At 37.7% G+C, this 14,869-nt stretch overlaps 1 protein-coding gene and 1 non-coding gene across 10 annotated transcripts in view; one reads left to right on the forward strand and one right to left on the reverse strand.

Moving 5' to 3' along the window:
• Nucleotides 1-14,869, forward strand: part of PPP1R12B (protein phosphatase 1 regulatory subunit 12B) — a 250,173-nt gene that overhangs the window by 52,130 nt on the left and 183,174 nt on the right. For all 9 annotated transcript variants that reach the window (XM_012459462.3, XM_012459464.3, XM_012459467.3 and 6 more), the window contains exon 2: nucleotides 10,924-11,054. In XM_012459462.3, the coding sequence (XP_012314885.1) occupies nucleotides 10,924-11,054 (131 nt within the window). The remainder of the gene's footprint in view (nucleotides 1-10,923; nucleotides 11,055-14,869) is intronic.
• LOC135268248 (U6 spliceosomal RNA) lies at nucleotides 3,904-4,007 on the reverse strand. Its single transcript, XR_010336521.1, has one exon. It is a non-coding gene; the product is annotated as a U6 spliceosomal RNA (small nuclear RNA).

Raw genomic sequence — 14,869 nt, forward strand, 5'->3', positions numbered from 1 at the left:
AAAACTCTTGATGAAAATATGCTGGGAAAATAACCTTTTACTTAATATCTCCTTTTAGGGGTAGTATTTGGTGTGCTGATTTATAGTTTCTGCAGATTTAAACTGCCTGTAATTTCTTTGTGGCATTCTCACTCCTTACTCAACTCAGATCCCAGAATTACCTTCCTTCTTTTCCTCAGGCTTACTTGATAGCTATGGAGCATTGCCCATGCCATAGCTTTCAGGCTGTGCTCTTGTGGCTTGTGAAACACTTGTTTATGGGCACAGAGTGATCTGGAGTTAAATAGAAACATCCTTCTCCATGGGACAACAATTTATTCTACATGCCAACTTGGCAGCAGGGTAGACCACTGGGGGGCTGTGGTTAAGACAGGTAGCCAAGATATGAAGGAGGTTTCTAATCCAGACTCATGCTAATAAACAGAGTGGTAACCAAAGCACTTTAATGCGATCTTTGTGTTTTGCATGTAGTTTAGTTAAGAGTAACCAACTCAAGTTGACCAACTGGCCACATTCCTCATAAAAAATTATTGGAGGGCTAGACTAGTATCAGTTTACATTGTATATACTAAAATGAAGCTATATTTAGGTAGATGGTATCAAGCATTGAAAATGTTCCATGAACCAAGTAGTTTCTTGACCCTGGCCATGAGCTCTATTTCAGACACATCTAAATTGGTAGGTAGAAAGCATTTAGGTGGTTCTGTGACTGAATATGTGACCTTAAATGAGAATCATTTAACTTTTCCAAGGCTGAGTTTCTTCATTTGTAACATGAAAAGTCCTAATGCTTATTGCTCCAGCTTCCACATTCTTTTCTTCCTTTACTACTTTATTATAATAGACTTTTTCCAAATAATCTCTTTGATCAAGTCTGTTAAGGTGTATCATTCCATTACTTAGCATGTCTCAGCTCTTATTTGCAGAATTTGTAAGAAGGCAATTTCAACAGAACTTTCTTACTTATATGTAAGTCTCAGAGTTACTTAGCCATGTAGACACTTTTGATCTGAAAGAAAATCATACTTGAGATTTTTATCACAATTAGTAGGCCACATTTATTGTTCCTCAAAATTAGAATTATCAGCAAGTAACAAAGTAGAGATTTGGAGATTGGAACTATACAACTTCTGTTTGAATATGACTCATGAGCTTTGAGAAAAATGCAGATTTCATTTTCTGAGCCCTTCATCTTCTTTCTTCTCAACTTAAAAAAAAACATGGCTTGATGACGAGAGCTCAGACATGTATAACCATGTGTAGTGCAAAAGTTGCCATATTGTAAGACAGCCTAATAAGTTTTCTTCATTTAGGTGAATAAAAGCATGGGAAATAGAGAAGATTGAGGGAAACAAGGGAAGGGCTTGTTAGAATCCAAAATGAACACATTTTTGAAACTTAAGTGCTGTTAACCCTTAGGCAATATGATACGTGTTCTTAATTGAAGGAAGATGTTCTCTGGTCCCAACTTGTAAACATTTGCAGTCTTGAGGTAATATGCCAGTTTACTGAGAACAAAATCTTAATCAGTATGACACTTCATGGAAAATTCTTTACTTCTGCTCTCTCTTGGCTGTCTCTCTTGAAAGTGTACAGATCTGTGTCCAGAGCCTGCCTGACCAGTAAGTATAATCAGATATAGTTCTCACCATTTGAGTGCCAAACTGTCTCTGCCAATAGGGTTATGAGTCTCTCACATAGGGCAGACAGTTGCTGGGGTCACCTGTCATGTTGGAGCAGATTGCTGTGATGATTCCCACTTAAGCAGTAGTTATATTATATCATGATTGGAATGGAGAGACAGGTACTTGGAAGGATTGAGTCAAGCTCTGGATCAGTCAGTCTTAACTACTAATATTTTAAAGCCCTCCTGTAGTAAAGATCTCCTGATGGTGGAGATTGCCAAATTTACTGAGTTCTTTATCACCTTTAATTTATTTGTACTACTGGCCCTCCGTATCTATGGGTTCTGCATCCATGGATTCAACCAACTGCAGATTGAAAATATTTAGGAAATATAAAAAATAAAAATTTAATATTAATAAAAATAATACAAACACACAGTACAGTATAATAACTATGTAGTATTTACAGTGTATTGGGCATTTTAAGTAATCTAGAGATGATTTAAAGTATCAGGAAGGATGTGCATAGGTTATATGCAAATACTATACCATTTTATTTAAGGAACTTGACCCTCAGTGGATTTTGGTATCTGCAGGGGATCTTGCAACCAGTCTCCCATGGATACTGAGGGACAGCTGTATAGTTTCTTGGTGTATGATTCCTTGGCCGCCTAGTTGGGGCAAGGGGACTTTGAGCTTAGAAATGCTGGGTTTCACAGGGACCTCATCAATCAGTATTTCTATCCCAGTTTCAGTCCTTAGCCAGAATACCTTCAGTAAAATGCTTCATATGAGAACCATGATTAGTTCTTTCAGGGTTTTGCTATTTGAGCCAGAGATTGGTTAAAAAGTTTCTGTTTAATGTGGTTGTATTAAAAAGTTGTATGATAAATTTATTGATCACTTTTCAACTGTCAAAGAAGGGATCAGTTACAGCTGTGATTTTCAGTTACTAGTAAGGATTGAGGATATGGCAGACTGTCTAGGTTCTGATTCCCTATTCTATGGCAACTTTATTAGTTTCCTGTGGCTTCTGTAACAAATTAACACAAACTTGGTATCCTAAAACAAAATTATTCAGTTATTCTCTCACAGTTCTGGAGGCCAGAAGTTTAAAATCAAGGTGTCATCAGGGCCACATTCCCTCTGATATACACATTGTATGTGTATACTGTATTTCACTTATCCATTCACCCATCAATGGGCTCTTCCACTTCTTCCGCATTGAAGCTATTGTGAATAAGGCTGCTGTGAATATGGGTATACGCATATCTCTTTGAGACCCTGCTTTCAATTATTATTATTTCTTTTCTTTTCTTTCTTTCTTTCTTCCTTTTTTTTTTTAAACAGAGTGTCATTCTGTCACCCAGGATGGAGTGCAGTAGTGCAGTCTCCATTCACTGGAAACTCCACCTCCCAGCTTCAATGAATTCTCGTGCCTCAGCCTCCTGAGTAGCTGGGATTACAGGCATGTGCCACCATGCTCAGCTAATTTTTTGTATTTTGGTAGAGACAGGGTTTCACCATGTTGCCCAGGCTGGTCTTGAACTTCTGAGCTCAGGCAATCCGCCCACCTCAGCTTCCCAAAGTGCTAGGATTACAGGCGTGAACCATCATGCTCGGCCTCAGTTATTTTGAGTATATACCCAGAATTCTTCTGAACTTAAAATTCTGTTTTTGAATAGAATAGAAATTCTATTTTTAACTTTTTGAGGAACTTCCATACTGTTTTCCATAGAGGCTATACTATTTTACATTCCCCTGAGCAGTGCACAAGGGTTTTAATTTCTCTATATCCTTGCCAACACTTTTGAAAAATTTCCTTGCCTGCTAAAATTTCATTTTTATATTTTATTATTTATTTTTAGAAACGGGGTCTTGCGTGTTGCCCAGGCTTAAGTGCAGCAGTGTTATCATAGCTGACTGCAGCCTCAATCTCCTGGGCTCAAGCCATCTTCCCGCTTCAGCCTCCCAAGTAACTGGGACTACAGTCCTATTTTGTTTTTTTGATAATAGCCATCCTAATAAGAATGAGGTGGTATCTCATTGTAGTTTTGATTTGCATTTCCCTAATGATTAGTGACATTGAGCATTTTTTCATATGCTTATTGGTCATTTGCATACCTTTGGAGACATGTCCATTCCTTTTCGCCCATTTTTCAATCAGTTTGTTTGATTTTTGTTGTTGAGTTTTAGGAGTTCTTGATATACTCTGGATATTAATCCCTCAACAGATATATAATTTGAAATTTTATTATGTACATATATTTTTGCTTATAAAAGTATGGAATGTTTCATGAATTTGCTTGTCATCCTTATGTAGGGGCCATGCTAATCTCGATATCGTTGCAATTTTTGTATATGTACTGCTGAAGTGAGCACTGATTTGCTAATATTTTCTCCCACTCTGTGGACTGCGTTTTTACTCTTTTGGTGGTGTTTTTTGAAATACTCCCTCAATAATTTTGTCCGCATGATTTGTTGAAATCAAGGGAAGTGTGGGCTGAAAAATCCAAACAAGTAGGTGTTAGGCTGCACTAAGCCCAGCTTCTAGTCTAACATATGCCCAGACACTTGGAGCTGGGTTTTATGGGAAACAGAGTTGCTCTGAGGCCAAGGCAGGTAGTATTAGCGATATTCTGAGACACAACAGCAAGGTCAGCTCTGAAAGCTGGCACTTGCTGGTGGCGACAGTTGCAGGCTATTTTGGGAACCGAGGAGGCTTTGTTTTGTAAGGCCTTCTCTGCACTCCCAGATTTAACCCTGGCACTGATTGATCATCAGCCACTTTTGCCTTTGATATGGAGAAAGCAATATCAGGTACAGTAGTGAGATCACAATGCTCTTTCCCCAGATTGTTGGTAAAATCAAGTATTTTTCCTTGGAGATTGTCATTGCCAGACAAATGTGACATGCTGACGTTAGGAAGCTTTAATTTGTTACCTGGCAGTTTTTCTAAATAGTTCCTTTAGACTAGTAATTAAGTCATATCTCTATTTCTTAAGGAGCTTAGCACATGTTGTTACTTTAGTAAAATTTGATGTGTCTTCAGGAATGCAAAATAGGAGGAAATGGACTTAAACTGCATCAGAAGGAATCTGGGCCAAATGCAAAGAATTTCCCCATTATCTTGGGTAACATCAAAAGCTTGTTTAGCCTGCTTCCCAAGAAAAGGAAAGACCTATCTCTCTGGAAGGTTTAGCATAGCTCTGCGTAGAGGCATGGTGTTGAAGTTCATGTCCCTGGACACAGTTTTATAAGTGGGCGAATCTGCTCATCTACCATGCTTCAGTCGTGAATGAGTCAGCAGCACAGCTGCAGATGGAGTGGGCAGAAGGGCATCTAAATTTAGTCGTTATTCACTTGAGAAGGTTTTCAGGAACTGTGCGTCTCTCATCCATGCTTTAGTCATATTCCTTCTTCTAGAGACAAAAAGAGAGAGAGAGAGAGCAAGAGAACAGTCACTCCAAAGTGCTTCATGAGAGTGAGTGTCCTACAACTCTGTTAATTGGTCTTATCTACAACGATGATTCTCTTCCACCTTAACCAGGTGCAACTATTTTATTCATATAGCTCCTGAATTTAAGAACCCATGGAATTCTTAACATTAGACAGGGACTTTTCTGCAGTTAGACTTACAAACAAGCTCCAGAATCTTGCTAGTTCCACGACATTTTTAACCAAACAGCTTTCCTCCTATAAGGTACTGGGGGTGGGGAGGGCTGTGATCAGTGAGAAATAAGTACTTTTTGTGGTTTTTTTTCCCCTTGAGGCAGTTGCTGTATGTTATACTGTTGCCTTAACAACAACAAAGTCAGGAACTATTCCAAGCGCTTATCTCCTTTAATCTTTACAAAACCTTATGAAGTAGGTGGTGTTCTCAATGCTATAGATGAGTACATACACTTAAAAGTTAGGTTAAATACCCCACTCTAGGTTGTACATATCCGCAGAGCAGATATGCAAGCCCTGGTCTGTCTGCTTTTATTTATTTTACAAATAGAAATGGGGTCTCACTATGTTTCACAGACTTCTCCTGCCTCGGCCTCCCAAAGTGCTGGAACTACAGGTATGAGCCACAATGCCTGGCCAAAACTGGTGTTTTTAACAATATCATTCTTCACTTTGTGGAGGGTATGGGGAATGATTTAAACAGTTGGCCTCCTTTATTTTTTCCAAGATGGTTCTTCACAGATTGATGATCACCAAATTATATTTTTAGATTAGTCTAGTCTTGTTGTTGTTCTCTCAAACTTTCTTAGAATGTCATTCTCATAAAAATTTTGTATCAAGCTGGCTGTAGTGGCATTTGCGTACCTGTAGTCCCAGCTACTTGGAAGGCTGAGGGAAGAGGCTTTTTGAGCCCAAGAGTTCAAGACAAGCCCGGGCAACATAGCAAGACCCAGTCTTTAAATTTTTTTTTGTATTAAGGATTTGAGATTTATAGACACAATATCACAAAATTTAAAAGAAGAGAACTGAAGTAGTGATGGGGTGAAGGAGATTAAGAAGAGGAGAAGAGGGGAGGAAAGAGAAAAGATAATTTTTCTCCCATTTGATACTTGGACTAGCTGAGCTTATTTTAGAGCCTCTGGAATGTGGCTGCTGTTGTCTCTAAAGGCCAAAGAATGATCTTGAAAACATTAGCTTCTAAAAGTCTGCTTGATAGTGGTGTGGACATTAGAACTAAGCATTTAGATTGTTCTTTCTGAGCCAAAGAAATTTTGCAACCCAGCAAGAAACAGTTGACCCAGCTGTCCTGGCCTACACAGGTTTAGACAGCACATTTGACCTTCTTGATATAGGAGTTATTATTAAGGGCAAAGTGTTTTTAGTACAACCTTTAAAATACCTTTTTCTTCTTGGAATTCAGTATCTTTTTGAAAGTGTCCCCTTCCATCCTTTTACTTAAAAATGTTTATTTACAAAAAAGAAAAGTAAAATAAAAATGTTTATTTACAGTTTTTATTGAGATACTCTGCAATGAGTTGGCTAGACCTTGCCATATGGGATTGCAAATGCACAGACATACAATATATGACCAATTTATTGATAAACATACTTATGAACTATGTGTAAATATGATGAATAATTATGAAACATTCTACATGGTAAAGAATGGGGTATGGGGCCAGGCACGGTGGCTCACGCCTGTAATCCTAGCACTTTGAGACACCGAGGCGGGTGGATCACGAGGTCAAGAGATGAAACCATTTTGGTCAACATGGTGAAACCCCGTCTCTACTATAAATACAAAAAAAATTAGCTGGGCACGGTGGCGCGTGCCTGTAATCCCAGCTACTCAGGAGGCTGAGGCAGGAGAATTGCCTGAACCCAGGAGGTGGAGGTTGCGGTGAGCCGAGATGGCGCCATTGTACTCCAGCCTGGGTAACAAGAGCGAAACTCCGTCTCAAAAAAAAAAAAAAAAAGAATGGGGTATGTTTGTGGAAGTTGATAAATCTAAGAAAACATCATAGAAAAAATGTAATTTCTGGAGCTGCTGTTGAAAACGAGACCATTGTGAATATTGGCTATAACAGTCAGATTAGCCAGAAGGTAATCAGGAGAAATATATAGCATCAAATCAAACATAGATTGATATTTTTAGCTAATCTCAGTAACTGTAAAGGAGTATCAATTATTTTGGGAAAAATTAACAAAGATGCTTTTTTGTAACCAAGTTACCTAATTAAATTTTCATCTAAATGAAATCAACCTTTTTTCATTCATCTTTCTAGGCAGGATTGTTAGGAGGTTTATCTCTGATCTCTGAAGGGAGTTCCTATAAATTCTCTTGGTATGATATGTTCTACTTAAGTCCTGTAGTTACAAGGGTTCTCTAGAGTTCTAACTTTAATTCTTTCCATAGTAACCTTTTGCTATTTAAATAGTTGTTCATTATCACCATGAAATATCTTTTGGTATGTTTGATTGAAGACAGTGGTTATTAAACTGATCTCAGGATTCCTTTATACCTAAAAATTCATGCAGCCATAAAAACGATGAGTTTGTGTCCTTTGTAGGGACATGGATGAATCTGGAAACCATCATTCTCAGCAAACTGACACAAGAACAGAAAATCAAACACCGCATGTTCTCATTCATAGGTGGATGTTGAAAAATAAGAATACATGGACACAGGGAGGGGAGCATTGCACCCTGGGGTCTGTTGTGGGGGAATACAGGACAGCGGTGGGTAGGAAGGTTGAGAAGGGATAACATGGGGAGAAATGCCAGATATAGATGACGGGGGGATGGAGGCAGCAAAGCACATTGCCATGTATGTACCTATGCAACAATCCTGCATGTTCTGTACATGTACCCTAGAACCTAAAGTGCATATATATGTATTAAAAAATATATTCATTAAGGACTCCCAAAATTTAACAGGCCTTTGTTTATATTGGTTATTATATGTTACTGAGAAATTTTTAAAATATGTAGTATTATAAAAAAAGAGAAAAAAGTATGTAGTTATTAAATATCTACTTATTAAGTAATCTAAAGCAACAATGACCCTGATTACATGTTAATATAAATGACATATTTTAATTAAAAATGATATTGTTTTACATTTTTACAAATTTCTTTTAATGTCTGTATTCACTGTTGTAATATATTATCTTGATGAAAGTATATAAAATCTGGCCTCTCAAAGGTATATATTTGGAAAAGGGAGGAGCATTTTAATAGTCTATTCAGACAATTGTAGTTGTTTTTGTTGGATAGTATACCAAATTCCAACAAGCGATGATTTGTTTGTTTCTTTTTTTGAGACAGAGTTTCTGTGGCCCAGGCTAGAGTGCAATGGCGCCATCCTGACTCACTGCAACCTCTACCTCTTGGGTTCAAGCGATTTTTGTGCCTCAGTCTCCTGAGTAGTTAGGATTACAGGTGTGCACCACCATACCTGTCTAGTTTTTGTATTTTTAATAGAGACAGTGTTTCACCATGTTGACCAGGCTGGTCTCAAACTCCTGACCTCAGGTGATCCACCCGCCTCGGCCTCCCAAAGAGTTGGGATTATAGACGTGAGCCACTGCACCCGACCTGACAGTTTCTTAAATGTAAGTTTTAGAAATGATAGTTTAATAAGTGAGTTTCTTAAATGTTTGTGCAGTGTGGAAACTGAAACCATGTCAGTGGACTTTTTTTACTCTGTTACATTAAAACCCATTGGTCTAACTTGTACTTTGAATGGATCTTTTCCTTCATGTGTGATTTTCTAACACCATATATTTGTTTATTTGGAAAATAAAGGTTCATTGACTTATACAAATGTAAATACATTTCATTATATAATATCAACAAATCAGATTTGTTGATAGTCAAACAGATCTTATCAGAAAAGTGAATACTGGGAAGTTGTCGAGCTCATGGTAGTAGTTGTTTCCCCCAATTCTTATTTTCACTTGGATGGTCAAATTTTATTGCAACACATACTGATTATTTTCTCTGGAGTGACAAGCTTACTTTGTTCATTTTCAAGTCTGAATAATCATAATTTGTTGGTTATTCTTTTGAATAAAGAGTGTTATTTTTTAAATAGTGTCTAGTTCATCTCATAACTGAAGCAGATGCACAAATGGTGTGTTTTTATTTTTGTTTTTGTTTTTGAGTCAGGGTCTTGCTCTTTCACCCAGCCTTGCCCTCCTGGGCTTAAGCCATCCTCCTACCTTATCCTCCTCAGTAGGTGGGCCTGCAGGTGTGTGCCACCATGCCTGGCTAATTTTTAAATTTTTTGTAGAGATGGAGTCTATGTTGCTCAGGCAGGTGTTGAACTCCTGGGCTCAAGCAGTCCTACTGCCTCAGCCTCTCAAAGTGTTGAGATTACAGGCATGAGTTACCACGCCTGGCCTGAGGTGCTTTTTCCTAGAATCAACCATCATACTTCAAAATGCAGCAAAAGTGCTTTAGATATACTTTCCATTTTCTCATATAGAATATTAAAAAAATAATTCCTACTGCATCTTCAAAGTTATTCTTCAGTGAAACTGGCTTTCTTTTTTTTTGTTTTTTTAACTGTGAGTATATGATAAGGAAGAATACAGTACCTGCTGGTATTTTTTGATGCGATTGTCTTGTTTTGTGGTAAGACACCAGCAGTTTTACTCACCGTTGCTTTTGCATCATTATTATAAATGTCAACACAATAAAAATGCAAGAAATATCTTAAGATTATTAAGAAAATTTTTTGATTTGGATAATTCTTCTTTAGCTGAAGTTTTAGCCTTGTTTTTTAAAGGAGGGGATTATCTTAAATCACTCCTTGTCAAGAATCATGAAAAAAATTAAAAAGGAGGGGATTAAAAGACAAGTTTTAAAAAGGCAGTCTCATTTGTTTCTTGGTCCTGAATTATCCCAATGGTTTTATAACCATCCAAGCCTTGATAATGATTACCGTTTTCACATTGGGCCTTCTACCACATTTTTATTCTGTAGCTATGTCAAGACAACCTTTTGGTTTTTTTAGATCTCATTGCTGTTCGTGACTATTTCTTTTAGTCTTATGGTAAGCCTAAAGCCTTTATTCAAAAAGCTTCTCTGCTTTCTCCTAGTTGCTGCCATGAAATGAGCAGATGAGAATCCCTAACCATCCATAACTGCAAGCATACTTTGCCATAGTGTTTGAAGCCATTCGGAAATACACAAAAATATATTTTTTCTATTTGGAATGATCACCCTACCCTTTCAAACCAAAGTAGGGATTGTTTAGCAATTCTTGAGCCTTAAACTACAACTTCCCACTGAGAAAAAATGCATTTGATCCTGTGTGATTTTTTTCTTTTTTAAATGAATGGATGAATGAATTTTTTTTATAATAGAAATAGGATCTCACTGTGTTACCCAGGCTGGTCTCAAACTCTTGGCCTTAGGCAGTCCTCTGATTATTTTCTTTTCAAATTAATAAGCATCTGTGACAAATAGGTGGCAATGAAATAAAGTTCATATACAAATCAGTGTTTTGTAACATGCTTTCCTTTTTATAATATAATGATGTAACAGGTTACTCATTTATCGCACTTTAGAAATCAGTTTCACAGTTAATACTAATAGTACTATAAATAAGATTAAGTATCATTGTACGTGTTTCACAGTTGAGATATTAAGGCATGGAGACATTAAGGGGCTTGCATAAGATCACAAGCCTAGAAGTCATGCTCTGGACATAGTATGAAGAAATAGAAATTAACGTATTTTAGAATGGCTGGGCATTATCAATGCCCAGAGCAGTGTCTGGCACGTAGTAGAACTCAATGAATACTTGTTGAGTGAATGAACGGACTTTTCTTTTTAGGCCTGTATTGATGAAAATTTGGACATGGTGAAGTTTCTGGTGGAGAACAGAGCCAATGTAAACCAGCAAGACAACGAGGGCTGGACACCCCTGCATGCAGCAGCTTCCTGTGGCTATCTCAACATAGCAGAGTGAGTGAGTCTCTGTGTGTGTGGCTTTGCAGTATTTGTAGGAATAGCCTTCATTACTCCTCTACTCTTAGTAATTCAAATTTTAAAAATTGCTTTAATCTCTCTTTATTACAGATTACAAAAGCAGAAAGTTGAATTATGTTTAAGGAATAGCTGATACAATGTTTTGTAAAGCTGCTAAACCCATAGTTTTTTTGTTGAAACTCTTTTTGTTTGCTTCTATTTTCAGGTAATTTATATTTGCTGGGATATGCAGAGGTGGCTGTTGCACTGTCTGGGTTCACTTTCTGAACAACTATAGCTGGGCTTGTATATAGGCAGGCCTGGAGATTTTTTTCTGGATTCTTTGTAAACCCGTTTTATTGTTTTTTGTTTGTTCGTTTGTTTGTTTTAAATCAGTGCTTAGTACAAATGAAGCACTGATTTAAAAATGCCTAGCATACCAATCACAGCACTCATGTAGTTAATAGCAGAAGAATGAGCCTAAACGTGTGAAATAAAGGGAAGGTGGGCACTGGTATGTGTTCTCCACATTAGTTGAATGGGAATGTTTAATAAGCTACATTAGTAGCTACTAATCTCCAGGACAACTAGTTGTCCCTCCCTTGGGCAGAAGAATCCTGACCATGTGGTACCTGAGATGTAAGAGGCACTGAATAAATATCTGTTGTATGAAGAAATGATCGGGGAGTTTATTTTTAAACCAGGAAGAGACTTTGGCAGTTGAAATATCTTAAAAATGAGGCAGTTGAGTGTATTCTAGATGAGGGTAAATTTATATTGTTAAGGTAAATTCCCTAAATAAAATCATGATATTCTATGCTCCTTTGAAAATCAGATTGCTTGTTTGAAGGCCCTTTTCAATAATATCATTAGAGTTCCATTACATTTCTTCTGTTCAGCAAACAGCAGGGAGAATTATGTTGGCAGCTCTGTAGAGGTCTGAGAATGACTTCCCACAGAGTCTGATTTGTCCAGGTTTCCTAAGGGAGAGCCTGAGTTGCTAGGTTTGCTGCTGACCCAGGGATGCTCAGTGGGAGAAGTTAAACAAAGGGAGAGTCAGAGCCAGAGAAACTTTAGGCAGCAGCACTGGTGTTTGACTCGGCTGCTTGTTCTAAAGAGTAGACGACTGTATTGGCCCCAAAGCCAACAGAAATCAACAATGCAGTTTTCTTCACTCTCGATTCCTCCCTCTGTTCCAATTTAATAAAAGTCAGTAACCTTTTCATCCCCTAGGCTGCCTGTTTTCAGAGTCTAATAAGGAGGGCTCTTATTCTTAATCTTATCCAGTAATGCCAGAATTCTGATGCCCAAGAGTTAAAGTGATTTTACTTAAAAGATTTATTTAAGAAACATTTATAGAACACGTTGGCCTTTCAATTGCTATTTGTTCAGGTGGGTGTTTGTGATTGATATTTGAGTTACCAAATCTCATTACATTCAAGGATTCCATTTTTTCCCAAGTTTTTTTCTTTCTCTCTTTTTTTTTTTTTTTTTTTTTTTTTTTGAGATGGAGCCTCACTCTGTCATCCAGGTTGGAGTGCAATGGTGCCATCTCGGCTCTCTGCAACCTCTGCCTCCCAGGTTCAAGCAATTCTCCTGTCTCAGCCCCCTGAGTAGCTGGGACTACAGGCTTGCGCCACCATGCCTGGCTAACTTTAGTATTTTTAGTAGAGACAGGTTTTCACCACATTGGTCAGGCTGGTCTCAAACTCCTGACCTTGTGATCTGCCCACTTCGGCCTCCCAGGGACCTGGGATTACAGGCATGAGCCACCGTGCCCGATCTTTTCTTTCTCTTTTCTAAGGAGAGCTCGTGCTTAGAATTAGGATCATTTGTGTTGGCATTATCTTCCTGTTGTGTGAAGCTAAGTACAGAGAATGATTGTAATTGCATTTTTTTTTTCTTTTTTGAGATGGAGTTTCACTCTTGTTACCCAGGCTGGAGTGCAATGGTGCGATCTCAGCTCACTACAACCTCCGCCTCCCGGGTTCAAGCAATTCTCCTGCCTCAGCCTCCCGAGTAGCTGGGACTACAGGCTTGCGCCACCATGCCTAGCTAATTTTTGTATTTTTTGTAGAGATGGGGTTTCACCTTGTTGACCGGGATGGTCTCGATCTCTTGACCTCGTGATCCACCCACCTCGGCCTCCCAAAGTGCTGGAATTATAGGCATGAGCCACCGCTCCCGGCTATAATTGCATTTTTTTACAGTGATTTCTTTAATTCATCTTTATGAATGAATATAATTCTTCTGGAAGTAAGTTCAAAATGTAACAATCTCTAGCTCAAACAAATATTACCTTGAATGAAATAAATCTGTGAGAGTTACTATTTCCTAAGATAAATTATTACAAATTAGACATGGAAGTCTGACCAGGAGAAAGGTGATCAAGACCAGAATCCATTGCAGAGGTGGGGTGATGGTAGAGATGGCATTTATTTTATTTTATGTATATCATTATTAGACAGGTTTTGACTTTACTGTCCTTTTTTTATTTGCAGTATGCAGCATTTTTTTATACAATGGAAAAAAAACATTGTTTGTACTATTCATTTTGGTTGCTTTACCTCAGGGCCAATGGAGAATATTTTAAATAAGATCAGTCCCTGATCATCTCGTTGTTTTTATTTTTGTCACTTAAAGATCTTAGACTTTATACTCTTATTCCCAGAATCATTAGGAACTCGAACTTTCAAGGGAGTAGAAATGAATAAAGGCAAACTGGCTTTCTAGGAACAATACAAGTACATTCTATTTCATGTTTCATGATGATATTTTGTCTCAGTATGTTTCATCAAAAGGAGGGAGCTTCAGAGGCTTTTTTCCTCTTTTTAAAATGAGTTCAGGCTTAATGCTGAGTGTTTTTACATTTTTATTATGAATAAATTTTTAACTTAGGAGCAGCAGATTGACCCAAAGGTACAGCATTTGCCTTTATAGTTTTTTGAGATGCTAATGTATTCTCAGTTTTTTAACATATTCTATTTCCTTTCTTCCTCCCTTAGAATAGTAGCATAAAAACCTTATATTGGTGATGAGTTAGGAAGAAGAAGAAGAAGGCTTTATTTTCTAGGGGCATTTTTATTGAGCTAGTGGCTGTTTGTGAGCCTTTAGGTAACTGTGAGGATTTTCAGAGATAAAGTAGAAATTACTTTATAGGTTGATAATTATTCTTGTCCAGGTAAAAGTAAAACTAAAAAGTTTTTAGCTTTTTTTCCCTGAAACTGTAGAAAATAGAAAAACAGAGAGCCCAATTACTTTCTACGAGAACATTACCCATGTTCTTGATTGTAGAACATGGGAAAAGCAGGGTCCTGTATACCCAAGTGACATTATGCCTGATCCAGTAGGGATGAAATAGACATCAGAGCAGAGTGGTTAAGATATTTCATGTAATTCAAGCAATATTTATGGAATGCCAAGAGGAAAAAGCAAGGGTGAGATGCCATGGCGATGATAATAGTGAGGAAGACCCAGTTGTTGCTGTAAACCAAAAAGTATCTGAGACAGGTCTCAATCAATTTAGAAGTTTATTTTACCAAAGATAAGGACGTGTGCCCAAGAGACAGATCTGTGCCTTTCCCCAAAGATGATTTTGAGAGCTTCAATACTTAAAAGGGAAAAGCAGCCTGGAGGGGGAATGGGGAGGGCATGGTCACATTCCTGAATTCACATGTTGCAAGAGGAAAAGAGCCGGTAGAGGAATAGTCAAGTATTCATCTCATGCTCAGTAAATCAGCACTTTACATAAGATAAGGTGAACATAGAAGTAAACATAGAACCTGTAGAGATATTTAACTTTTTATCCGTAG

The sequence above is a fragment of the Aotus nancymaae genome, unplaced genomic scaffold (genome assembly GCF_030222135.1).
Source record: "Aotus nancymaae isolate 86718 unplaced genomic scaffold, 86718_ANA_hifiasm-v0.15.2.pri h1tg000039l, whole genome shotgun sequence".
NCBI lineage: Eukaryota > Metazoa > Chordata > Mammalia > Primates > Aotidae > Aotus > Aotus nancymaae.